Source organism: Rattus norvegicus, chromosome 14 (genome assembly GCF_021556685.1).
Source record: "Rattus norvegicus strain SHRSP/BbbUtx chromosome 14, alternate assembly SHRSP_T2T, whole genome shotgun sequence".
Classification (NCBI taxonomy): domain Eukaryota; kingdom Metazoa; phylum Chordata; class Mammalia; order Rodentia; family Muridae; genus Rattus; species Rattus norvegicus.
The window spans coordinates 34,950,116-34,977,934 of record NC_141547.1 but is presented as its reverse complement, the minus strand read 5'-3'; the positions used below and the strand labels follow the sequence as shown (position 1 = coordinate 34,977,934).

The following is a 27,819-nucleotide window of genomic DNA, read 5'->3' as shown; positions in this document are numbered from 1 at the left end:
TCTCAGAAGCCCTGTGGTGTCACTGTGGCTGTTTGCCCCTTGGTCAAAGCAGGTCAGTTCAGGATCAGGAAGAGCAGATGTGCCTTAGGTGTAGGGAGGGAGATTGATAGCTTCATCAGCGTGTCTCCATAATTTTAACTAGTTCAGGAACGAGTATACAAAAGCCCCAGGGGACCCCACAGAAGTGCACCCATGCCAGGCCACTTTTGGGTTTCATGCCTAGGGAGTTCCTATACTGAGTTCTTCAGTGTACATTGTCCAAGCATCCCATGGCTCTGTTCCAACTGGGTCAGTATTCCACACAATGGCTTCTGTGAATGTGTGTGTGCATGTGTGTGTTAGCCCAGAGGTTGCCTAGGGACCCTTCTGTTCTTCCTGCCCAGCACTGGGATCTCAGGCCTGAGTGTGCCGAAAGCGTTTTGCCAACTGAGCCGTCTCCCTCACTGCCTCTGATGTGCACTTTAAAGGTAGACTTTTTTTTTTTCCGGAGCTGGGGACTGAACCCAGGGCCTTGCGCTTGCTAGGCAAGCGCTCTACCACTGAGCTAAGTCTCCAACCTCTGATGTGCACTTTAAAACTATGGGTTCGTCCTCCAGCCTGCTGGGTATTTCCAAAGATTTCCAAGGGAATCTGCATTCTGCTCCTGAGGCCACGCCCCATCAGTAGTCTCCTCTACTTAGTCTGCCCTTGGCTTGTAGTGTGTGATTTACAAAGTGAGCCTTTTAGGTGATGCAAATTTCCCAGCAGAAAAAACCCAAAGTCATTATTCTCCAAGGAAAGAAAGCAGAGCTCCCTGGAGCGAGAGCAATTTCCATTCTTGAGGAACATTCTGGACCGCACTAAAATATTTATTACCGAAAAGCAATAATACTTCAGGAATAACAGAGAAAGACACAGAAAATTGCTTAAGGTGGTGATGGTGGGGGGAGGGGAGCCTATGGGTCCCTTTGTGAACATTTGAACATCTAAAAATAAAACAAAATTATGGTGAATTAAAATTAGGTTGAGCTGTAAAAAGCTAGTCAGTAGTGATAGCCAAAGGAAAGTAATGAGAAGTTTCTTTTTAACTAACAAGACTTTAAATCCAGGATGTATTTACTGAAGTAAACAAAGATGCTATTTATGTTTAGTCCTATGAATGCACACACATGCACATGCAATGCATATGCATGCACACTCACATGCATATGCACACACATATGCATATGCACACACATACACACACATACTCTCTCACACACAACACACATACACACACACACTCTCTTACACACACACACACTCTCTCATAAACACACATACACACATACTCTCTCTCACACATACACACACACACATACACACAAACACATACACACACACACACACAAATAATCAAAGCTGATTTCTTGTCTATGTTTGGGATGTCCTTGGCTGCAGTGATTAAAGAGCGTTGCTATTTGCCGGGTTATTATAAGAGTGTGCAAAGCCTTAAGATACAGTAACCCTGTTGCTGCCCACATTGCCTAGAATTTTGAGTTAGGAGAGAAACATTAAAGTGGGCATCCGGACATAAAATTTGGACAAGGGTTGTGCAAAAGTGGGATTTAGCTAGCTGTAGGTCTTTTTTCTGAACTTCTGGAATATGAAATATGAGATTCCCAGAAAATGAATGGCTGAGGCCCTTTCTCCCTTTTGTGCTGGCAGATGGGCTTCTGAGACCAGGGACTGAAGGCTGGTCGCTTGTCTCTGCTTGGCAGCGGAGTCTACTATGAGCACCACCGACCTTCATCAAACCTCTTTATTCACAATACTCGCTTTGTCTCCTTTGATCTGAAAATGCTTCAAGGATAGACCGTAGCTCAAGAGTAGGGTTTATATTTTAAATGACCAGAAATGTTCGATTGTCTGCTGGCTTGCATTTATTTGCTGTTCTCTGTAGCCATTTCTGGTCTTCCTGGTTATTCCAGTGACTTTGTCCTGGCCCTATATGGTCACTCAAAATAACCGCTCACTAGAAGAAACATGGAGCCCCAGACCTCGCACCTGCTACCTTTCTAGAGGATGCAGAGAAAATGCTGCCAGTCAGACACCCAAGGGGTTTCACTGGGAGGTGGCAGTAAAGGACAAGTGATTCATGACCAGGGCTGAGACTTATTTATGTAACGGTTTTGGAAACAGAGGAAGGTAAAAACCAGGGGTTTTTCTTTAAAGCTTTTCTTGGGCTAAGACGTGCTAGTATGGGACTGTAAGGCTGAGGAAAATTTGTTATAATTTTCTTAAAACAAAATTATATTTGTTATATTATTTGCTATACATTTATACATAAATGTATATTTCTTATAATTTGTTATAATAAAATTGTGCTATAGAAATGCAAAAGCGCAATCTGAATCGAATCAAGATGTTTAAAAGTCATCTGGGGGAATAACAGAACCGGAGACATAATCTCAGAGGAAATAAACATGAGAAGTCGAGTGAGAGGGCTCCACAGAACTCAGGCTGAGATTTGAGTATCAAAATCTGGACTTGAAGGCTTCCAGTCCCAGCCAAGCTGACAGCAGGCACACTGAGAGGGGGTCAAATGTGTTTCCACAAAGCCTAGGGGCTCGCTGAGCAATTAGACTGCCGTGGTGCTGAACTATTTCTGCTGCACTGTGAGAGCTTTTCTTGGAAGTTGGGAAGAAAACAGGAGAACAAATAGAGACAAAGCCCGGTGTACAATTTTCTGTGAGCTTCTCGAGCAGAAAGCAGGTTTTCACCTTATGAATAAGTGCCAGCAATGGGATGACTGTCATCCTCTTAGATTCCACATTCAAGCTGAATCCTACCCAACTGTTGTGAGGCAGGGGAGTAGCACGGTAAATGAGGTCAACATTAGCATATTAAAGGAACAGTTGGCACAGAGACTAGAGGCTCTTGGCCACCAAGGCTGCCGTGTGTGTAACAAACAGAGCATAAACAGAAAAGGCCCCTGTTGTGTGGATGACTCCAAAGCCTGGGATATAAAAGTTCACAGCAGTTTGTACAGTGTTTGACCTTGAACCTCTAAACTTCCTCCTAGCTCTGGCCGCTTTCTGCTCCTGGATAAACATTGTTTCTCTATAAACTCCCTCTGCTTCTCCTAAGTATCTCTATCGACGGTTTGGTTCTGGGACACCAAAAGTTTGAAACCCCAGTGGACATTCAATATCCACTAAGAGTTGGAGACTGGCTAATAGAAGAGTCTAGTGTGTTCCCACCAAGCCTTATTAAGTCTTGTTGCTTCCACAAGACGAATGGAGCTGTGGTGACCCCAGTGAGGGATGGAGTGGTCATTTCTACCTGGGTGGGATGAGGAGGAAAAGACTTATGGAGGAGATGCACCTTGAGTGGAGTCTTGAATGAGGAGTAGACAGATGCTGGGTCTTGGAAACACCAGACACAAAAAGTAGGCTGCAGCACAGCTCAGTCATGCCATTACATAGGCTGGCATTGGTAAGCATGAGAATTTGTATGACTGGAAGGCTTGGTTCAGATTGTCACAACCAGGCAGGATGTAATGGATAAGCGAGCGTATGAGAAGCGGGAGCTGATCATGGAATGCCCTGGTCTGTACTACAGAGGCTGCTCTTTCATTATTTATTCAATTAATGCAGATATTAAGAACCTACTAAATGCGAAGTCTCAGAGAGACAGACACGTGTGGTTTCTTTTTTTGTTGTTGTTTTTATTGCTCTCGTGAAGCTTTTAGTGTAAAAGGGGCAGACAGATATTAAGCTGATGATCGTACAATTATTATTATTATTATTTTTTTTGGTTCTTTTTTTCAGAGCTGGGGACCGAACCCAGGGCCTTGCGCTTCCTAGGTAAGCGCTCTACCACTGAGCTAAATCCCCAGCCGATCGTACAATTATTTAATTGTACATGCGGTAAGTGTTTTCTTTGTGAAAGCTAACAATGTGTAATGAGAGTTGTAGTAGGGGAATCCGACTGATTCTAGGGCCTAAGAGTTCCCCCAAGGAGGTAACAAGAAAGCTGAGCCCTGTGTAGATGCGAGAGTCAGCTAGAGGCCGCTCATGGGGTAGGGGGTCAGAAGGAGGAGTTGGATGTGACATGGACAAAGGTCTGGAAACAGAGTTAGGTGGAGTTTATCAGGCTGGAGGGAAAGCCACGTGGTCATATCTGTGTCTCAGCAGCCATGCTGTCTGTGCTGTGAAGGATGCAGGACAGAGAGTATGGTGGTAGATTTATGTTGTGAGGGCAAAGGGGTGGCCAGGTAGCAGGCAAAGCTTTACTTTTGTGTGTGCCTAGTGTCCGTCTCTGGAAAAGATTAACAATTGATCCAGTAGACCTATGAAGAACACAGCCCTCACGTGAGAGACAGCATCAACCTGTCTACCAGAGGCCCAAGAAGAGCAAGGCAGAGGAAGGAGGGGTAGCTTTCACTTCTTGGGCTGGAGCCTTCCATCTTTTCACCCTTGTGGTGAGGAAAAAGAAACCTGACAGATGGTTAGGGTGAGACCTACCAAGTTAACCTGTTCTGTCCTGACCAGGAGCCAGCAACGCTCTTGTTCTGACCTGACTGGAAATGTCAGAAATGTGTTGGCCAGAAGATATCAGTTTGGTTCATATCCTAGGTTATGTATGTATGTATTTTTTAAATCTTTCTTCAATTGCATAGCAACCCAAAGAGCACAGCTGTCTGGAAGCTATGCATGAAGAGGTAACTTGAAGAGAACCTGGTCCTTGAAGAGAACCTCAGCCCAGTGACAAGGATGGAGAGGCACACGGACACTCTGTAGGGACTTGTGGTGGGACCTGTGGTTGGACCCGCTGGGCCAGCCCATCTCTTCTTATTCCTCAGCCCAGTCACTTCAAAGACTTGTTTACTTCTTTAGTCAAAAGTCTCATTAACTCTTTGACAAAGACCCTCAGAGGCGACCTTCTCCCGAGGCCCCTTCTACTTTCTGTACTTGCTCTCTTTATATAACAAAGGTCCTTAAGTCATCTTCATCATCTGTGAAGTTTGCAACCCAAAGAACCTGGAATATCAGTAATTTGGTAGAGGTTTTGGTGACCGTGACACTGACCCTGACCACTGAGTCAAGCCCACTTGAGATTAGAAGGTCTCCATCATACCATCATTTTCCCCACTTCACTTGGATGTCAGTGATCCTGGTTCTCAAGGCTTTGGATTCAGACTGGGATTCACAGCATTAGATCCACGTAGTCCTAGCTTTCATTGTCTGGATGGGACTGGAGTGGTGGCTTACATGGGCACCGGCATGGGGAGAACAGATCAAGAGACGTCTGTGTCTCCATCATGTATGTCATCTTCCCACAGTAAACCCTTCCTTACTGGTCTCTAGGTACTCTGTAGATCCTATTTATTTGAAGACTCTCAGTTAATACAGAATTTGTAAGAGGTAGTTTGTGTGTTGTTGTGACAGATCTGGTGGGAGTGACCAAGTGAGGCCTAAAGTTATGGCAGAACGGATAGGGAAGATGGAGGAGACCTCATAGATATTTAGCATCTGAACTGTTTGTACCTAATGACAAATATGTTAAATCTGGGGATCATGGAGAGATACTTCAACAGGGTAATCCTTAGGTATCTGGATGGAGCCATTGTCTGAATGGAGAAATGAGGGTGTGAAGGACCAGAGTTGCAGTGATTGGGGGGAGAGAAAAAGCTTCAGTGTGGATACACGCACCTTGAAATTGAATAGGCACCTGGATGTGAGCATAGAACCTTGAAGAGATTTCAGAGCTAGAGTTACAGAAACAGAAAATGCTAGCAGAGAGGGTATGCTGAAGCCCAGAGACCTGAGAACTCTCACAAAGGAATGGGAGCCAAAGGAGAAGGCAGGAGGGTCAAGCCTGAGCCTTCCAAAGAGTTGTTGAGGAGCTAGAGATCCTGGAGGACTAGCAGTGATGCCATGAGGTGAACTGGGTACTCTCTGGGCCCTTCCTCCAAACTCTATTACTTCTCCTCTTCTGTGCAAACCTTAATTCAGTGCAGATCATCTAGCCCAGATCCAGACTGCACGCCAACTGTGCCCTCACACAGACAGTCGAGAACTCACACTATGCTTGTGGTTCCCAAACACAAAACAGTGGTTCTCAACCTGTGGGTCACGACCCCTTCAGGGGTGTTAAATGACCTCTCACAAGGGTCAAATACCAAATATCCTGTATATCTGATATTTACATTATGATTTATAATGGTGGCAAAATTATAGTTATGAAGTAATAACTAATTTTACGGTTGGGTGAAGTGGAAATTTCTGGTTTCTTTGTAAACTCAGTTTTGTCATGTTACGTCTTCCTGGAAGCTGTCTCGTGAGAGTGCAACATGATGTTTTTCTGGAAACTGTCTTTTGAGAGGGCATTTGATACTTTGCTGGAGCAGACACTTGAGAAGGTACGTGATGTTTAGAAAGAATATAAATATAACTGCACAGACAGGGAGGGGATGTTCCTGCATTGCTACGTGCCAAAGAACTTCTCGTGGCATTCTCGCTGATTCTCGCTGCTCCTGCTGACTCCTGCCAATTCTGCAGAGCACTGCAGTTTTTGCCAGATAGAACTGCTGCTGCTGATTGATGTTTTGTGCTTGCTATTGGACTGGGTTGCTGATATCCTGAGCACGAAGATTGGAATTGTCCCAAAGAACTACTTCTAAACAGGTCACCCCCTTTTCCTATTAACCTTCTTTCTCCACTACCTCTGGTTGGTGGGCTAGAAGGGAGGTTGAAGTGTTTAAGAACCCTAATTAAAGTAGGTTTTGAAAAATCTAGGCTTACAGTTTGGGTTCACCACCACATGAGGAACTGTATTAAAGGGTCACAGCATTAGGAAGGTTGAGAACCACGGGGTTAGAGGCTATGTAGATGTAGGAAATAGTAGTCAAGACTAAAATCTGTAAATGGGTTTACTGGGTGGACACTGTGATACTGTTGACTAAAATAGTGAATTTTGGAGCGCATATTCATGAAGAAAAAATATAGCTTTTAGGTTCCAGGATGACCATGCAGATTTGGGCAACTGGAGTTGAGGATGTGGTCCTGGAATCTGAGTGGGAGACGGGGTCTTGGTAGGGCTGACATCTCTCACAAGCTGACTGTTGGAGCAACAGAGCCCACATTTGCCAGAACATTCCATCATCTGCTGTGCAAGAGCTGTTTCAGTCTCATGCCTGTTTCCTGCCTCTGCCTCCCAAAGGCTGGGCTGACAGTATGTGCCAGTGTGCCCAATGTCTCCAGTGCTGTGGTTTGCGCCCAGGGGTTTGTGCATGGTGAGCACATACTCTACCAATGGCGCTCTATCCCCCAGCTTATAAGGCTGCCATGTTTACTTCTATTTGGTGTCATGCTCCTCAGGATCTGAGGGATCTTGATCAGAACATGGTGGTGATGGTGAACTATCTATATTTGGGAATTCCAGGTCTCTAAGGGAGTAGAGCCAGTCTACTGCCTCAGACTGGGGCCCTATGTCACCATACACAAATGTGCCTAGAGTCTCATGGTGTGCTAGCTTATGGTCTGGGGGTTGGGTCCATGTTGGTACATTCTCAGGGTCAAGGGGGCTAGAGTCATTTTCCAGATGTGTTTCATGCACACAAGAGTCTGGACCAGAAATGAGAGTGTTTCCGAGGTGAGCTTCTTGCGCTTCACGCTTCTCTAGAGTCTGTTGTGACGTGATGTCTTCAACACTTTCTGCTGATGTCACACTGTCCTTGTATTCCCCCAAGTTCCTGCTCGGGAGGGGCTGGCTGTCCCCACCACTCTCCACAAATGCCTGTTCTTCAGTCAAGCTCCTTGTGTCCTGAGAACCCTCAGAACTAAGGGTAAACAAAGAGCCCTCGTCAGAATCAGACTCGTAGTTGGTCACCAAGTCATCATGAGGGTCAAAGGAAGCATCTCTCTGCACAGCCTCCTCAGTAGCAGAGGCGACATCATGGCCACTGCCGTGTCTTGGCATGTGGGAGGGTGTGTCATTGTATAGGGCCTCACTGTAGACATGGGCAAGTCTTTCCTCAACATCAACTTCCTGGAAGCTTGCCTGTTGTGTGGCCAGCTCTCTAATGGAATTGCTCACTTGCCTTTCCTCAGAAGATTCTATCTGGGAGCCCATGGCTCCCAAAGGTTCAGGGAAGCCCCTTTCCACACTCTCCTCAGCCTCTCGAGTGCTCATATGTGCTAGGGTTTTGGAGAAGGAAGCCACAACATCCCTTGGCTGTGAAGGGCACAATTCATCCCGACCACTATTGATAGAGTTGGGGAAAGTTCCCAGACAGCCAGCAACAGAAGACCTATCCATCGCATTGTCAAGGAGAGAATATTCCTGGGCCACTGTGTCATAAAGTGATTCTTCAGGAACGTCATAGTGATGCTGCCCTGGTGAAATCGGCTTCTGAGCGTCAGCGCTTGGAAGCCCGTGGACTGCAGGGTGGACTACACGGCCATTTGGAAACATGTTGCCATCTCCACTTCTTGCCTCACCGCTGTCCTCGAATTGTCCTGGGCTCTGCTGACTACTGGGGTCCATCCCGTTGCTTCCCAGCATCCGTTCTGATAGGACAGCACCATGTGGGATTGCCTCTGTCCCCCAGGAAGGATCCTGGTTCTCAAAAAGATTTAGGTGGTGGGTAGTTTGGCATAGATCTGTCCCTTGGTGCTGTACATGTTGGGCAGCTTCCACGTCGTCATGGAAACCCTCGTTTGAGTAGGCATTCTCTGAGCCAGGCCTTTTGTTCAAGCATCTTTGTTGCCGTAGTCTGTCGATGTAGGGTCTTGCAAAAGCCCCCAGGCAGAAAGCCACCACAAATGTGATGAACACTGACAGGCAGACGGCCAGGGCAAGGTCTGGGGGTTTGTCATCCTTTCTGTCAGTGACAGGGCCACCCTGGGAGTCTCTGAGCTCCATCGGGGACTGCAGCCATATCCCTTTGAGATCACCATAGCCAACCTGTGCCTTCTTCTCCAGAGCGGAAAGGTGCACGTCCATTCCTGCCCGGGGCTTCTCTGCTTTGCTCTGGATGAGGCTCTGCAAGTCACTGGAAGGAGAGCGAGGAAGGTGTATATCCCTGGAAATTCTGATCTGGGAAGCCTCCACATATGGTTTCTCATTCTCTGCAAGAGGGAGATAGAAAAATACACTGATGAGATGTTGGAATGACCTCAGGCTTCCAGAACTCCTGTGAATCCTCCCCAATCTTTACCTAGCTATATTTTCAAGCATATATAAGATGAGAAGTAATTTTATTCATTCATGTATTCATTCATTCATGTATTCATTCATGTATTCATTCATTCATTCATTCATTCATTCTTGTTCAATGTCCACAGTGTGCATAGGGCTCTGCATACATTTTTGTAAGACTGTGAGGTATAAGCCTGTTTCTCATGTGCCCAGGAGGTTGTGTTTCTGGCTTCCTGCTTCCCTGACACCCATAGAGGAAGAAGCAGGATGAGAAGGCTAACACATGGCTTTTCCTTCCTCCATACACTCAACTACTTCGCATTTGCTAGAACATTCTATTGAACCTCTATTGCACCTGCCTTATTCTAGTGCCTTATTTGTTAGATGTGTGTAATAGTGTTAGTATTATAACTATTCTCCAGTTCTGGTAAACAGTAAAATATCCAAAGTGCCTTCTGTGCTCAGAATGCCAGTCCTAGCTGATCATTACCCCTCTGCTCTTCAAGAATGTCTTCTAAACTTGGTAGCTATGGCCTTGCGTCTGCTTTAATGGCAGACCCAAATAGGTCAGAGTCAAGGGTGTTTTATTTTTCATAAATCTTGTTTTCAGGATAGTTAGTGTAGCAGGGGGATAAACCCTTCCCAGTTTGTCCCATCTCCATGGTATAATCTGCTCATGGGAAAGGGATGAGGATCAGATCAAATGTAACTTTCCTTTTGAATCTCTGTGCATGTGTTCTTTACACAGAGGTCATACTGTAAAAGATAGTAAGCATTTGGAATAAGTGTTAAAGTTTCAGACTTTAAAGCTATCTCTTTAATCAATTATTAAGAATTGGGATGACCTTGTGATATTTTGGAAGCTTCTAGGCAAGATTTCTTTTCTAGCTAAAGACCTGATTCGTTTGTCTGCTTCTTTGACCACGTGAAAAAAACCACAAGAAGCCAAGGGAAATGCTGACATGGCAGGGATTGTCCTGTGACCCAGCCCTGTGCTGACTGTAGCCACGTGGTGGTTTAAAAGAAATGGCTCCCATATGCTCATGGGGAGTGGCACTATTAGGAGGTGTGTCCTTGTTGAAGGAAGTAGGTCACTAGGGGAAAGATTTGAGGTCTCACATGCTCAAGCTAGGCCCAGGGTGGCACTCTCATCCTGCTGCCTGCCTGCTCAGGCGTAAAACTCTCAGCAACTTGTCTGTCTGCACACCAATATGGTTCCTACCTTATGATAATGGACTAAACCTCTGAACGGTGAACCAACCCCAGTGAAATGTTTTCCATCATAAGAGTTGCTGTGGTCACGGTATATCTTCAGAGCAATAGAACGATGAGGTACCTAAGACAGGTAGGTACTAGCGTCCTTGCCTTTTCAAAAGCCTGTCACTACTTTTAAGGAGACTGCCTTCTTATATTCACTTCGCAGGTAGAAATGGAACCATTTCAGAAAAAAGAAAAAAGAAAACAGAGATGCCCCTCACTTACCCACAGACGTGTTGCAGACGGCTTTCCATATTTCCCCCCAGGATACAGAGGCGATGTTTTGGAAGTTGGCGTCGCTCTCATTACACTGCCACTGGTTATCAGCCAAGCCAAGTTCCAGGTTGAGCCATTCTAGAGCAATGGTCACAATTGGTACAAGCGTGGTCAGTGCACTGCTTCTGAGGTCTACCACCTGCTTGAAAGAAAAAACAAATGTAGGTCAGTCTGGGCACACGCTATTACTGTTTGAAATAGCATCCAGGCCAAGAATTTCTCAAAATAGCAGAAAATTTCTTGGAAACAGCAGAGGATGGTTACTGAGAAGGCCGTGGAACCCAGGAGAACTGTGGTTGCGTTTACTATCTCAGGTAGGAGCACATGGTTCTCTGTGCATTGGTGTCTGGCTATTCAGTATCTACGAGATGACGCAGGTCTCCCGCAGAGTTAGAAACGTGTGCGGAACCAGGGGACAGAAATGATTCAGTGGCTCAGTGTCAGGGCAGGCTGTGCTGAAGCTGGACACCACAGTACATGACACGGCAGGGTAAGTTACGTTATGTCTGACTGTGACTAGTGCTATACTGGTGTACTGTATGCCAGGCATTCTGCTGAGTGCTTTCTTTCTATATATCATCTCAGAGTCTCCCAACAACTGCCACAGTTCCCCTTTTCCACAGAGAAGAAGTCAGCTAAGCCACACAGTGTATTCCACACAGAACGTAGTTGGTTTAGGGGTCTGGGTTAGCACATGTACTCATTGTAAATCTGGTGTGGTAGAACACACTTGCAATCCTAGTAGATACAAACAGAAGGGTCAGAAGATAGAGGTTGGATAGTTTGAGACCATCCTCCTGAGCTATGTTAAGACTGTCTCAAAGAATGGGAGTGGGGGTTCCACAGGTTTAGAGGACAGAGTTTCAATATTTTCTGGCCTCATAGCTGTGTGTCTTCGTGCCAAAACAACCCTCTCTGAGCTACCATTTAGTTTGAAGGAGACATTTGGACAGGTGGTGACAACAGAACAGAAGATCAAAAAACAGAAAATGCCAACCTTGCTTTAACAAAAGAGGACACGTTTGACAACTAGAAAGCTCACGTATTGCCAAGGTCAACAATTTTTCACCTGTCCACCAAGAATGGCCAGAAATTCTCTGTATGATCCAGGCTGGCTTCAAGTTCATGCCAATCCCCTTCCCTCAGCACCTTGACCACGGCCAAATTTTAAATACGTATCTTAGATTATACAAATTCTTGAGATGAGGGAAGAGAAACAACCAAACTTCATCATGAACAAAAATCACTAGAAATAGGGTTGAGCTTTTCATGAACTTAATGAGGGTGACTCCCTGTCCTGAGCGGCTAGCTATGTGGTTTTGATGTGCAGGGAAGGCTGCTGAAAATGGGAGGCAGAGGGTCAGGACTGGGAGGGAAAGCAGTTTGCTTTGGCCTGGCGTTGCCCTGGGTCAAAAGCTTCTGCCCTGTGTGCCTCGGCCTCACAGTGAGTTATCATGTTCTCTGGGCAGACATTTTCTTTTTTCGTCTATTTTTGCATCTTAGCCTTTAAAAAAAAAATTACAAATCATGGCACTGCAAGCCAGTCTGGAGGGAAGGAAATGAGGAAATAATTCAGAAAGAATAATTTCGGAGAAAAGATGAGAGTGGAATGCAGTTTAGCAAAAGAAATCCCCATCCTGCAGACTTTGAAAGGTACATATATTCCGGGAAGGCCGGGAGACCGGTAGTGTATTAAAGCACAAATCACCGTGTCGAAGGAGACCGAGATAAGATTAAGAAAAGAAAAGCTAATTTGAAACGTCAGTGAAACTTATTTCGTCCCATTGAAGTATGCTGATGGATTTATGTTTTGAAAATCTATTTGGCTTCCGGGAAGGTACCCCTATGGGAAGATGAACATAACAGGGCAAATGTGAAATTCATCTTCCAGAGGGGAGAAGCCAACCGCTGTGATATGCAGCTCCCTGGCACCAAACGTCTTCCTCACGGTCCACCGCCAGTATTTAGAGCTACTGCCAACAGCACAGAAGGGAGTGCCAAGCACAGGATTGGGAGAGGGTTCCCAGTTCTGGTGAGCTGCGGATTATGGCTTTCTTCCCAATATGCTCAGAGTTGATTTATAGCTATTTTTAACCTTGAGCTTTGAAGACTTATAAAGTAGAATAAAATGCACAGGAGGGAACACACAGGACAAATTCCACATATACATGTGCCCATAACCAGGTATGGCTCCTTCACAACCTGCCAGTCTCTTGCCATTGAAGTAGGGAGCACCGCCAAGTGTAGTGGGGAGCATCGCCAAGTGAAATGGGGAGCACCGCCAAGTGAAATGGGGAGCACCGCCAAGTGAAATGGGGAGCACCGCCAAGTGAAGTGGGGAGCACCGCCAAGTGAAGTGGGGAGCACCGCCAAGTGTAGTGGGGAGCACCGCCAAGTGTAGTGGGGAGCACCGCCAAGTGAAGTGGGGAGCACCGCCAAGTGAAGTGGGGAGCACCGCCAAGTGTAGTGGGGAGCACAGCCAAGTGTAGTGGGGAGCACAGCCAAGTGTAGTGGGGAGCACAGCCAAGTGTAGTGGGGAGCACCGCCAAGTGAAGTGGGGAGCACCGCCAAGTGAAGTGGGGAGCACAGCCAAGTGAAGTGGGGAGCACAGCCAAGTGAAGTGGGGAGCACAGCCAAGTGTAGTGGGGAGCACAGCCAAGTGAAATGGGGAGCATCGCCAAGTGAAGTGGGGAGCACCGCCAAGTGAAGTGGGGAGCACCGCCAAGTGAAGTGGGGAGCACCGCCAAGTGAAGTGGGGAGCACCGCCAAGTGAAGTGGGGAGCATCGCCAAGTGTAGTGGGGAGCACAGCCAAGTGTAGTGGGGAGCACAGCCAAGTGTAGTGGGGAGCACAGCCAAGTGTAGTGGGGAGCACAGCCAAGTGTAGTGGGGAGCACAGCCAAGTGTAGTGGGGAGCACCGCCAAGAGAAGTGGGGAGCACCGCTAAGCGAAGTGGGGCTTTTCTGCTCTAATAACTTCCAGGGCAGACAGAAGCCAAAGTGGTTCCCCATAATCCTATGTTCTGGCACTCAGGCTCTTAAGCAATTTCTTTCCTCCAGTGTAGGTGGACCGTTTGATTCGGTTTCTAGCCAATCATCTCCAGCAGCAACAGGGGGATGCTGCTTTCATGATGACCCTCCATAAAATAGAGATACTTTTCTTAAGGAGGGCAGAGAACACCAGAGAGACTACTACTTCCAAAGAAAGATGGTCAGTCTGGTAGAGAGCACCTCAGGGCAATAACCTGAGAGCAGACTTAACCCAACAGCTGATAAGGAGTTGAGCCCTTAGTCCAACCTCCCAAGAAGGACTGAACCTGCGTACCTTACTTAGGTGGCTGTTCAGGTGTGAGTGCAGCCATGACACCAGTGACGTCCCTTGAGTGACCATCAGCTGGAGGACCCCACCCCCTCAGCTAAGCTAAGTCTGAATCCCTGCCCCACAGACATTGTAAGGTGATCTATGTGTGCAATTTTAGTTAAATTTAGGTAAATCGTGCTGCATTGATAGACAATGAACACAGCTACGCCAGAGCTTCTCCCATTAGCCATCCCTTTGTTTATTCAACAGGTGTTTGAAAAGGCACCCGACTTAGTTCTAGGAAACAAAATCAGGGATGATGTGTGCTCTGCAAGTACGTGGTGACCCTTCGGTGTTGGTGAGGACAGGTAGACATGAACAAGTAACCATGCTCAAACTCTGCTGGCACCAGTGCAGTGAGGCAACACGGAGCCATGTTGAAGGCTTCTGAAAAGAGAGTAAGGAAAACCTCCTCGAGGAAGTGACAGTCAACCGAAGCTGGGGGAACTCATGGCCTTGCTCTTCTCGGGTAGGAGAGACCCGAAGTGTACTCAGGCAAGGCATTCATGCACAAGGCGACAGCAGCTTGAAATGAGGCTGGAGAGGTAGGCAGGGGTCAGGCCCTGGCTGTAAGGGTTCTAAGCAAGTGGAGTCACACTGTTAGATCTGTATATTACAGAACAGCTATAATCACCTCAGGCAATGTTTTAAGCTCGTTCTTGCAGGGAATCACTGTACAGATGGGAGACTGAGGCACAGAGACCCTGGAACTTGCTTGTGACGAGGTGGAGGGTCTAGACTGGACTCCACCCCACTCCCAACCCCCACTTCATCACCGCTTCCTCAGTCTGGCTTCCATGAGGAGTGAGGAGTATTCAGGGAGCCATGGTGGTTAGAAGGGAGCAGTGGAAGCTTATCTTTAATAGTACTTTATATAATGCTGAGGAACAATCTACGATCTCTGTCCAGGCTGCCTAGTAGGACAGCCATTAGCCACATGTGGCCCTGAGAATTAAAATGTGGAGATATAAAACACGCAGTAGAGATCAAGGGCTATGTTTGAAAAATGGAATGTAAAATATCACCTCAATAATTTTATAAAAATTATTCAGGTAAAAGATAATTTCATGTTGCCCTACTATGGACACCAGCGGTGTTTGGAGTGACACGTGGTGTGTGGTGAGTGGTGCACACACATATGAACTGATATCACTGATCACTATTGATTTTACTGCCCATGTTTGCTTTGGACATAAAAACTAGTGGGTCATGGCCAGCAGCAGCATGGGCTGGGCTGGTGATATCTCATCATGGGCCTCTGTGGCTCAGAAAGACCTCCCAAATGGTCCAGTTTGTGCAAGAGCCTGGGCAGGTAGTATTGTTTCTTTGTTTGCTTGTTTAAGACAGTGTCTCATTCTGTAACCCTGGCTGGCCTGGAGCTCCCTATGTAGACCAGGTTGCCTTCAAACTCTCAAAGAACACATTTAATTCCTTGCCAATTGGTCAATGAAAAATTGGAGTTGAATTTAATTTGATTTGGTAAGTAATATAACAATTTCTTCCTTCCTTCCTTCCTTCCTTCCTTCCTTCCTTCTTCCCTCCCTCCCTCCCTCCTTCCTTCCTTCTTCCCTCCCTTCTTCCCTCCTTCCTTCCTTCCTTCCTTCCTTCTTCCCTCCCTCCCTCCCTCCTTCCTTCCTTCTTCCCTCCCTTCTTCCCTCCTTCCTTCCTTCCTTCCCTCCCTCCCTCCTTCCCTCCCTCCCTCCTTCCTTCCTTCCTTCCTTCTTCCTTCCCTCCTTCCCTCCCTCCTTCCTTCCTTCTTCCCTCCCTCCTTCCCTCCCTCCCTCCTGTCCTCCCTCCCTCCCTCTTTCCTTCCTTCCCTCCCTCCCTCCTTCCCTCCCTCCTTCCTTCCTTCTTCCCTCCCTCCTTCCCTCCCTCCCTCCTGTCCTCCCTCCCTCCCTCTTTCCTTCCTTCCCTCCCTCCCTCCTTCCCTCCCTCCTTCCCTCCCTCCCTCCTTCCCTCCTTCCTTCCCTCCCTCCCTCCCTCCTTCCCTCCTTCCTTCCCTCCCTCCCTCCTTCCTTCCTTCCTTCCTTCCTTCCTTCCTTCCTTCCTTCCTTGCCTGCTGGCCTTGAACTTGGTATGTAGCTGAGAATGATCTTGAATTGAATGATCCTCCTACTTCTACCCATCCCCAGATTACAACTAGAGATTGAACCTAGGGCCCATGGCATTCTAGGCAGGCACCTTCCCAGCACAGCCACATTCAACCTAATATGTGACTTCTTGCTGTTGAGAATTCTTATTAAGTTCGTGTCCATGGTTGTGATCTTTAATTTTTGAGCAACAGACTTCATTTGTTTCAGGAGGTCTTAAATAGACATACACTTTAACAACCCCTGCACACGGAGGCATTTAAAAGGAAATAGCCCTCTAATCTAGTTTACCACAACCCTGGATATTTAGGATGGTTGTAAGATAGATTTTTGAACCTGTAATTTTTTGAGCCCTTTGAAAGCTTCTGGGTGAATCGTGAGGATCTTGTTGTTCTTTAAATAGATGCTCTCCAGCTGCAGGCAGCCATGAAAACCAGACAGCCCAATGCCGACTCTCCTGTTGAATGACAGATCCAGACTGCACAGTGGCTTCAGCTTCCACAGTCCTGTGAAAAGGAGAAGCAGATTAAAACCTAAACCGGGGCTATTTGCTGCTGCACGGAGTGTGGTGAAAACCGGAGATATTAATGGCTCTCGGGTGGGAAGCTGTCAGAGTGTATTCACGCTGTGAAAAAATAAGTGGTCTTAAGAGAAAGCAGGGCCAATCAGCATGTGAACTTATTGAACAGGAAGGGAAAAAAAATGAAGTCGAAGTGTATAGACTCTCATCACAATGTTCTTGGGGGGATACACATTACAAGCATATGTAGGTATGCATTTTGAGTAGGTAGAAGTAAGGAGGTGAATCAAATTATTAATAGTCATGACAGTGTGTTGTTAGATGGCTGAGGGAGGGAAGAGGAGATTGAAAAAGCTTTCTGTCAACTTTATGTACACTGGTTCTTTCTTTCAAATGATCATGTGCTAATTTTAATCACACATTCACTTATTAACTTATTTGTCTGTTCTATATTTCTATGTTCATGGTGCAATGCATGTGCAGAGGACAGAGGATAACTGTCTTTTTCTTTTCTTTCACCATGGGGGCCCCAAGATTTGAACTCAGATTGTCAGGCTTGGGTGCAGGCACTTTTTTTTTTCTGCTGAGTTGCCTCGCTAGTCTAGTGTGTGCTCTTTTTAACTAAGAATCAACTTCTAAAAAAAAATCGAACTATGATTAAGTGAGGTGATGAACAGATGTTTGTTAATTTGATTAACTATGAGTAAAACCAAATGATATGCCTATGTTAGCACAGGAAAAAGTCACCCAGAAGCTATATAAATGGATTCTTCCAATTTTCAAGTTTTCCTATTCATTTTTTAAAGCTTTTTTTAAAATAAAAGGTTCTCCTTGTGCATATTCACTCTTCATGGTCCTGTAGTACATAAGAATATTTTTGTGCAGGTGTATACTGTATGTTGAGCATCTACCCCTCCCCCATCCCTTCCTGTTTGTCCCATTTGTTCTGTTGGAGGGTTCTGGTAGGTGCTATTTTTCAAAGCTATTTTATTGGTTCTTATACCTCTACCTCCGTTCCAACCCTCCGATACTAGGTAGGAGAGAAAGAAGGTTAGAGGGGAGAGGGGGCATGCGGGGCTCTTTAGACTACTTCCTGCTGATTAAGGGTGTTGAGTTTCTTGGGGCCATTCCAGTCTTCACTGGAACCCTCCAACCTCTTCCTCTCAGCTCTTTGCCCATGACCACTTGACAAACCCCAACAGCAGGGACCAAGAGCAGGGGAAGCAGCAGCCTCCACAGGCTCTCTCGGGGCTCTTCCGGTTAACATCCTCCCCAGAGTCCCCAGCATTAAACTATCGGCAACTGGCAGAAATCACGCCCCTGCCAGTGCACGAGACAAATCATAAGCACCTGCTGTGAAGCAGCCTCTTACCCCACTCTTAGGATTAAAGCAAGAACATGTTCACAGGAGATATCTGGGGTTTTAAACAAGCCGAAGTCCTCACTGCGGGTTCTTATTGTACTTCTAGGTCCCACACGTGCACATCTTTGTTTTTAGCCGCATCCATTCTCATAACTGTGTATCACTGGTGTTATGACTATTTTTAAGTATTCTTAGATTTTTTTAAAGATAAAGAGATGGCAGGTAGGCTTTTCTTTCCAGCGTGAGAATGAGATGGAAATCTAGCCTCTGCCTTCCCATTTCACAGAGAGAGAGAATGAGATGGAGATCTAGCCTCTGCCTTCCCATTTCAGGGAGAGAATGAGATGGAGATCTAGCCTCTGCCTTCCTGTTTTACATTGTTCTGGGAAGTATGCAGAAGTTCCTGTTGGCACTGAGACGGTTAGACAGAGAACGAGGTGCCAGTCACAGCAGCCTTGCAAACTCAGTTCCCAGATGGGTCTCCCAGGGAGGTGCTTGCAATTTCACATTTTCTTCAGTGCTGTTCTCAAACACCAGTCTTTAACTTCTGTGTAGCAGACCAAATTGGTTTGGTTCCAGAGGGTTTATTTTGATTATTAGGAGAGAGGGTAACATAACTGAAATGTGTAGGGCTTTGCTACTTTGTGGGTTTTTCTTTTCTCCACTCTTTACCTCCTCCCCATTTACCCCCATTCATTAGATAGGAGAGAAAGAAGGACAGGATGAGAGAGGGAGAGAGAGAGAGAGAGAGAGAGAGAGAGAGAGAGAGAGAGAGAGCTGTGAATCTAACTTTTGTCTTCTTGTTTCTTCTTTGAGCACAACCACTAACAAACTGAAACCAACCCCCACCAACTTCAACAACCAACAACCACCCACTCAACAACCAACAACCGCACACCCCATCAATCTGAGTCCTAGCATTTATATACCCTCTTAAAAGTTCCCAGTATTCCAAATATCATACAATTGCAGAAATTATCGGCAGCTGGCAAACCACACCTCTGTGCTCTGTTCGAGCACGAGGCAAATCATAGTCAGCTGCTACTGACAGTCCGAAGCAGCCCCATATCCCCACACCTGGGATCAAAACAAAAACACATTCTTATAATATTTCTCTTTTTTAAAGAAGCCAAAATTCTAAAATTCTCACTACAGAAATGTCTGTACCATATTGATAGCCTTATACTCAATTAAGTTACATAGATTAAGCAAGAGAACTTTAAATTCAAACATTCATCAAAAGATTATGATGCTCTTGGTGCCGACAACAAATCCTTACTTTCCCTTGAAGCTCGGTGTGGTGGAATAAGACAGGTAGATGAGGAATATTACGTTTTAGGCAGAGTGGGTTCATTGTCCACACCACACCTCTATACAGTTAGCTGTTTGTCTGTCCTGACTATCAAATGGTCAAATCATTCCTGAGCAGCATGATGTGAACCCTTGTGATGCTTGGAGTGTAGTGTTTGGCCTACACAGAGATCCAAAATCATCTAGCTAAAAGGAGTCAATACAAAGTCTTTATCTCTGGCTTCTCTGGAAAGATTATAAGCTCCAGCTTGTGTAACTGATTGAAGGCAGCCTGCTTTAGGTGGGGCATGAGCTTGTAGAAAGCTATTATTTCTTTGAACTAGAGAGAGAGAGAGAGAGAGAGAGAGAGAGAGAGAGAGAGACACAGAGAGAGAGACAGAGAGAGAGACAGAGAGAGAGAGAGAGAGAGAGAAAGAGAGAGAGAGAGAATTGGTCAGGAAAACTTATATCAGAAAGTGACGAGAGAAAGCCAAAGGTGATACTAGTTAGCATTCATGTGTGAGAAATACTATATTACTTTGTAAACACCAGTGCCCCATCTTCCCACTCTTCCCAGTTCTTCACTCAGCTCCTTCTCTGCTCTACCACAGTGCCGAAGGGCATTCAAAAGGAGGCTGAGGAGGAAGGCCAGTTGTCAACAGCCTCTAGAGTTGAACGCAACCTCTAAAGAAGACACATTTCTTCGTGCAGAGGCTATTCCTCCACATTTAAATGTGCAAACATATGGGCCTGGGAGGGGCATGTCAGGCAGCACTGGGAGAAGCACCACAGGCTCTCTGACATTTCTTGTGCTTGTCTGGCCTATTTAGAAATGTGAATTCATGCTTCCTAAAATATCCCAGTGCTTAACTGAACTAAGTTTCTAGGAGCTTGATGGAGGAAGAGCATATACTAGCTTTGATGGGCAAGGAAGCAACTATTTGAAAGTCCTGCTTAACTGTGCACTCTTTTTCCTTTTCCTTTTTTCAAGACAGGGTTTCTCTGTGTAGCTCTGGCTGTCCTGGACCTCACTCTGTAGACCAGGCTGGCCTCAAACTCAGAGGTCGACCTGCCTTTGCTTCCTGAGGATTAAAGGCATGGCTACCACCTAATTTTTATACTCTAAGCACTTCAAAAATCTTTCACTTTTAATGTTCCCAGAGTCCTGGGGTTTCTTGCCATATACAAATAAAACACCAAGGCATAAACTTTCCCAGTGACAGGGTAGAATGACCTGAGTCAAAGCTCACATGTCTTAACTATTCATGACCCTGTATCTGTGCCTCAAAACTGTACACGACAAAACAGACACGGGCAGATACCAAGAGAACTTGAATGTAAAAGGGAGAAGACAGGATTAAGAACTCACAGGGTGTATTAGTCACTTTCCTATGGCTGTGAAGAGACACCATGATCAAGGCAACTTATAAAAGAAAGCATTTAATTGGAGGCTTGCTTCTAGTTCAGAGGCTTAGTCTTTCATTATCATGGCAGGGAGCATGGGAGCATGCGTGCCAGCATAGTGTTAGAGAAGTAGCTGATAGCTCTACAAACAGATCTACAGTCAGAGAGGATCTGGGTCTGGCATGGGATCTTCAAACCTCAAATCCCACTTCTACTGATACACTTCCTCTAACAGGGCCGCACCTTCTAATCCTTTCAAATAGGGCCATTCCCTGGAGACCTAACATTCAAATCTATGAGCCTATGGGCCACTCTTATTCAACCTACCACATTCTACTCCTTGGTTCCTATAGAATTATAGTGATATCATAATGCAAAACTGCATTCAGTCCAAGTCTGTCACCGTGTCAGTCATAGTCTGTCACTGTTTAAAAGCCCAAAGTTCAAAGTCTCTTCTGAGACTCAAGGCGATCTCTTAACTTAGTTCCCTGTAAAATCAAAATCAGAAGTCAGATCACAGACTTCTAGCATACAATGGCACAGGCCATCCATCCCCATTCCAGAAGGGAGGAAAGGGAACACTGTGAGGAAATACTAGACTAAAGCAAGACGTAAAACCTGCCCGGCAAACTCCAAATTCTGTGTGTCCCGATCTGATGTCAAGGGCTCCTCAGATCTCTACCTTCTCTCATCTTTATCGACTGCATCACATTTCTTTCTTCCGCTCCCTGATAGCAGCTCTCCTCTGCATGCATCCGGCAATGCTGGCGTCTCCAGCATCTTGGGGTCTCCAGTGAAATTGAGGCTTTGTCTTCAAGGCCTCATGGTCGTCTCTGGGCCTCCATGCAGGGACACTCCTGATACACGCCTGGCTTTTGCAGCTCTTCTTAGCTGCAGAGGGAGATACTCACAACTCCTGTATCCTTCACTCTTAAAGCCAGAACCACGTGGCTGAAGCTAACAAGTTTTGATGCTTGACGTGGATTCTACTTGGCCTCTTGTTCAGTGACATCTGCAGCAGCTTCCTGTTAGGGGTCACCGCCCTCACTGCCTAAGCTTTTCTTTAATTCTTTTTCACAACTTGGAAGCTGAGCTGGGTGGAGCCTTGCCCTGAGGTCACCATGCTCTTTATTCTACTTAGCATCAGGGTGTTCTTTAAACATTTTACCTCCTTGAGTGTGGCTATAGAGGCTTTCCCTTTCCTGATGCTCCCTTTCTTCTCAAAGCATACACTTTGCATTTCTCCTTGTCCCCATGCTCCTTTTCATTGCAGATCTGCTTAAGAGTCACCACTGATAACCATGAGATACAGTCAATATGAGGCTGTCTTGAAATCTTTTCGACCAATGCCGTTGATCCAAAATGCTGCAGTTTAGCCTAAGGCAGATTTTTTTTTTTTTTTTTTTTGGACAAGGACAAAAAGCAGCCACATGCTTGCCAAAATATGGCAAGAATGGTCTCTAAGCCACTCACTAACGTTCTCTTCTGAAACTTCTTGAGCTGGGCCCCCACAGCTTCCCTGAGCACTGTCTTCTATGCTCTACGATTGCCCATTAAGCCTCATTTAGAGTGTCCAATTGCTTTTCTAGTCCAAAGTCCTAAAGTCTTCCATATTCCTCCAACAAACAGTATGGTCAGTTCTGTCATAGCAATACCTCAGGGTCCTTGATACCAACTTCTGTCTTATTTTATTATTTTATGTGTATGATTTCTCTCTCTCTCTCTCTCTCTCTCTCTCTCTCTCTCTCTCTCTGCCTGTGTGTGTGTGTGTGTGTGTGTGTGTGTGTGTGTGTGTGTGTGTATCACGTGCATTCCTGATGCCTATGGAAGTCAGAAGAAGGTGTTGGGTCTCCTGGGACTGCAGTCACAGATGCTTATGAGCTGCGATACAGGTGCTAGGAATCAAACTTAGGTCTTCTGTGAAAGCAACAAGGGTTCTTTTTTGTTGTTGTTGTTGTTATTTTTTTTTAAAAATTTATTTATTTTATTAATATAAGTATACTGTTGCGCTCTTCAGACACACCAGGAGAGGGCATCAGATCCCATTACAGATGGTTGTGAGCCACCATGTGGTTGCTGGGATTTGAACTCAGGACCTCTGGAAGAGCAGTCAGTGCTCTTAACGCTGAGCCATCTCTCCAGTCCCGGCAACAAGAGTTGTTAACCTATGAGCCATTACTCTAGTTCTGGATGGATCATTTTGTATATGCCAATTGGATCAAGCATTTTGATTAGACTATCACTTCAGCTAGATTCTTACCGATTGCGTGTCTCCTTGATTTATTGATGAGGGATGTTGAACTATGGGTTTTTTTTTCCTTTTTCCAAGTATCCATATGTTTCATTGTTAAGTGCACTTATGTCTGGGAATATTTCAGGTTATTATATCTTTAAAGAATTACCCTCCTTATCACTACGTAGAACTCTTCTTTATTCTGGTAATTTTTCTCATTTTGAGGCTTTTATCTGGAATTACTGGAACTTCTCTGGGCTGGGAAGTGGCCCAGGTGATAGAGTGGCTCTGGGAAAGCGTGAGGACCTGGGTTCAGACGCTCAGCACTCTCATTACATCTGAGCATGGTAGTGTGAGTCTAAAACCCCATTGTGAAGAGGCAGAGACTTGTGGCAGCTTGCTGGCCATCCGGTCTAGCCAAAATGGTGAGTTCTGGGTTAAGTGAGAGACCCAGACTCAAAAATTAAGGTGGAGGGCTGGAGATATGGCTCAGTGGGTAAAGTATTTATTACACAACCATAAAGCTCAGAGTTTGGCCCTCATAGAAAAGAAACCAGGTGGTGTGGTAGGCCACCTGCAGACTCAGCAACCAGGGCTTCGAGTCAGGATCTCTGGAGCAGGGTGGCTAGGTGCATTAGCCAAAACTGAACACCCCAGGTTCAGTGAATGGCCTTGCCTTAACGGAAGGTGGAGATTGTCCAAGGAAGCCACTTGTCATACTTGGCACATCCTAGAAATGTTTTAATTTGATAAATGTCTAATCAGGTTGGTTTGTGGACAGACAGCTCTGTGAAGGATTATCTTGCTTGATATATGATCGTTCAGCCCATTCTGGGCAGCACCATTTCCTGGTGAGGTGATTTTAGCTCCTGTAAGGAATCTAAGTGCAAGCCTTTAAGCCAACCAGTGGGCAGCATTCTTCCATGGCTTCCGCATTCAGATTTCTGCCTTGAGTTCCTACCAGACACCTTCAGTAATGGAGTGTGACTCGGAAGTTAAGCCAAATAACCTCTCTTGCTCAGGCTGCTTTTGGTCAGGGTGTTTTATCAAAGCAATGAAATAGAACTAGAACACTCGGTGGCAAACTTGGGCCTTCACATGCACGCACATACGCATGCATACGCGCTCATACATAGGTGTGCTCACACAGAATGCAGGCATGCATTCACACTCACACACATGCATACCTCATGTTATATACACATAACACATTAAGACAGAAATAGAGGAAAATATGTGGAGTCGACATATGCATCACACACACACACACACACACACACACACACACACCCCACTTTTCCTTTCTGTGTCTGGCTAGTAGTTTATCTTTCTCCATCCAGCTTCACTACAGCATTTAGACCCTCCCCCATAATAGTCTATCTACCAACAGTCAATGATGAACTTATATTCATCAATAAAAAACAACAAAAATGTAATATTTATGACAACATGAGTAAACCTCAAAATAAATACACTGAAATAAAGATGCTGGACTGGACCAGAAAGTACACACAGATGCCCCCTGATGTACAATGACTTTGCATTTCAATAAACCCATCATAGGCTAAATATATCATGTCAAAAATGCCTTTAGTATAACTAACCTACCAAATAAAACATTACATATTAATATTATAAGCATTCATAGCTTAATATGAAGTACACGGTTATTGGCTATTTACCCTCATGACCAAGAGGCTGATTGGGAGCCATGACTCTGCCACGTCCAGTGTCATGCAGAACTATATATTATGTATCAAAGACCCCAGGGGAACAAAAACAAAATACAAAGTATGTTTAGGTTTTGACTTTTACTGTCTATTGGAATGTTTGGGCCCCCAAGACTTGGAGTCTGCACATAGCCGCTGGGACCGTGTCTCCATGTTAATTATGATTGGTGAATAGAGATGCCAACAGCCAATAGCTGAGTAGAAGAGACATAGGTGGGGGTTAGGTTTCCCAGGCTTGGGACCACAAAAAAGAAGAATGTGAGGAAAGGAAGGAGAAGGGAAGCATTGGTCCTGAGGGCTGCTCAGTTGGAGTTGAGGGCAGTCCAGAGGAACTGGTAAGAAATAACTCTGGGGTTATGGAGAGGAACGTAGAACTTAACAGCATAAAGGGTAGACAGTCGCCTAGCTATTGTGCTGCTTAAGGCTTGTTAAAAATATAAAGGCTATATGTATTTTTATCGGAGAAAAGGCAGGGAAGAAACCCTGATCCGGGATTTAAATAAATTTCTACAACAGAAGTACAGTTTCTATGGACTGGGTGTTGTTCTGTCATCACTGTAAAACCAAAGACATATTCAGTTTGAACCAGCGCAAGCCAAGCTCTGTCTGTATTGAATGATTCCATTCATATAAATGTGAGCTCACAATGCAGGAGAGAAACCAGTGTTTGCTTGAGCTGAATGGGGAGATGAATGGGAAGGACAGAGTAGACAAAGGGTGTGGAGAAATGTCTGTGGTGATGGCTCGATCATCTCTGGAGAGGGGAGAATGGCTTACCATGAGAGCACAGATCAAAGAATGCTTCAGGCAAGAAAGGGTAGGGGCCTCCAACACTACAGAGGTCCACACAATTGAGAAATACCCTGAATTGCATACAGAGCTTGAACATTTGCAGATCATTTGAATAACTTTTAATATTCTACTGTACCCGAAATCAAAGAAGAAACGAGGACAGAAATGACTGGGGTGGGCCTCACAGTAAGAGTTGCAGGGCTATCCATCAACACCAAAGGGAGCAAACTCTCTCTTGCTCTTTTCCTCTGATCCCCTCTTCCCTCTCTGTCCCTTCTCTTCTCATTCCCTTCCCCCTTCTCTCTCTATGTGTTCATGGCTGGCCTCTCTCTCTCTCTCTCTCTCTCTCTCTCTCTCTCTCTCTCTCTCTTTCTCTGTCTCTACTCCCCACCCAAGTCTCCCAAACTCTAAATAAACTCTATTCCATACTTTAAAAAAAAAGGGAGCAAACAGTGTTAAGCTATTTTATACGATGCCACTCTGTATTCTGCTCTTAACACCATATCTGTGACCTTTGCTGACCCTGCATATACCTCATATATATGTAAGACTTATGTTAAGTGAGCTGTTTAAGGTCAGTAAATAAACAGAATGAGGTAAGATGCTTTTATTCAACTTCTCTCACAAAGCCAACCTAAGATTTCCCAGGAAGGGTAAATTTGAGATTTAGTATCAGGAACCTCTTCCAGCCTTAGAAGATTAAATTTTTGTTTTATTAAGGAACTGGTGTGGTTTTTATAAATGACCTTGCCCACATAAGGTCTCCCAAGATGGAGTTAACCCATCCATGTTTCCAGGGTGCATTTCTAAGTGGGGAAAACATGCTTCTTATTTGAGCTACTAATGATGGGTAGTTGAAAAGAACAAAATTGTGCTGTGCTGGCCGGTACTGGGACATCCTGTGGCAGTTAGATTCCATGTTTTCAGAGAGAAACATCTGATGCTGAGAAGAAAACTCAGAAGTGACTTTGAGGAAATGGAATTAACTACAGAACTTCATTCCGATGATTACCTAGGATATGAAGGGACGGAATTGAATCATTCAGTATCTCAGTGGCCAGAGACAGTCTTATTATTTCCTGGAAATCATATCAGGGTCAGTAAGTAAAAGGGCGGAGCCCGGAGTCTAGCCACCACTTCAGTGAACACTGTCTTGAACTTTGAGCTTCTGCATACCTTCCTACGTGCTCATAAGGTAACAAAGCACATTGCCTCTCTGGAATTATGGCTTCATGCTCCAGGTACTAAAAATTGGAGTAGTGTCTAAAATGATCCATGGAGAGACGTTTTATTCAGTGTCCTCCCTTACTGTGATCAAGGTATGAAAGTGACTCAAAGTCTGGTCCTCTTAGCTTAATGTTGTCATACATTTTACGTCTTTAGAAATTGAATTGATTTGGGGAACAATGGTTATTTGTATTTCTATAATCCAAATCTGGTGGATAAAAGAATACAGAAAGCTTTTGTTTTATAAAACACCGCATTTTGCTTTCTTGCTCAATTCTGTTCCTTTCGAATGTCAGTTCTTATCTCACTACAGCCCTCTGGTTTCTGAAACTTGGGTGGGTTAACCTGAGGATACCAGCCTGACCTGTCAGCCTCCCTGGAACCACAGAAAGGTGTTTGCCCCAGCATAATTACTCTATAAAGTACTGAAACACTGCTTGGTGTGGGACTTAGGGGCTGACCCCATTGCTTTAAATTTCTAAACTATGATTGCTGTGGCCCAGGTATGTGTCCCCAAGACGACATGTGTTATAGGCTTAGTCCCCAATTCAGAGCTACTGAAAGGAAGTGGAACCTTGAAGAGATGGTGCTCACCAGGAGGGTTGAGACCACTGAGGACATGCCCACGGAGGGGACTGTTAGATATGGAGTTATTGTGCTCTCTCACGGCCTGATACCACAAGGTTAGACACTTTACCAAGTGCTTCTGTCATGATGTACAGCTCGAAACAGGCCTTAGAGCAACAGAACCAACTGCCCTGGGCTGAAAACAATGATGTAAAACTTTCCTCTTTTTGAGTTGGTCATCTCAGGTAATATGTTAGTTATACAAAAACCAGTATGCTGATTTTAGGCTATTAAATGTTAGTAATAAAGTTTTTAGAAGTTAATTAAGTTAAACTATCCCAAAGTTATGGGTGGAAGGTAGACGGTTCCTTAAGGTTAAATCCACGTCTGGCTTCTCTTTTGTATTGACCAGCACCTGACCCGGGTGCTTCCTCAACATAAAGCTTATTGGTGACGTCACAGCAGACTCAACACACAAGATTACTCGCCAACATGTTAGTCAGTGTGGGGCTTCAACTTTATAATACGGGGCTTCTCTGAGTGTCAT

At 45.3% G+C, this 27,819-nt stretch overlaps 1 protein-coding gene across 8 annotated transcripts in view; it reads right to left on the bottom strand.

Moving 5' to 3' along the window:
* Positions 1 to 3,799: 3,799 nt before the first annotated feature.
* Lrrc66 (leucine rich repeat containing 66) overlaps positions 3,800 to 27,819 on the bottom strand; it is a 29,596-nt gene continuing 5,576 nt past the window's right edge. For 5 of the 8 annotated variants that reach the window (XM_087582486.1, XM_087582488.1, XM_087582487.1 and 2 more), the window contains 3 exons: positions 16,483 to 16,652; positions 10,648 to 10,837; positions 3,800 to 9,095 (listed from right to left, as the gene is read on the bottom strand). In XM_087582486.1, the coding sequence (XP_087438612.1) occupies positions 7,321 to 9,095; positions 10,648 to 10,837; positions 16,483 to 16,652 (2,135 nt within the window). In that variant the 3' untranslated portion in view covers positions 3,800 to 7,320. 8 annotated transcript variants of the gene reach the window in all.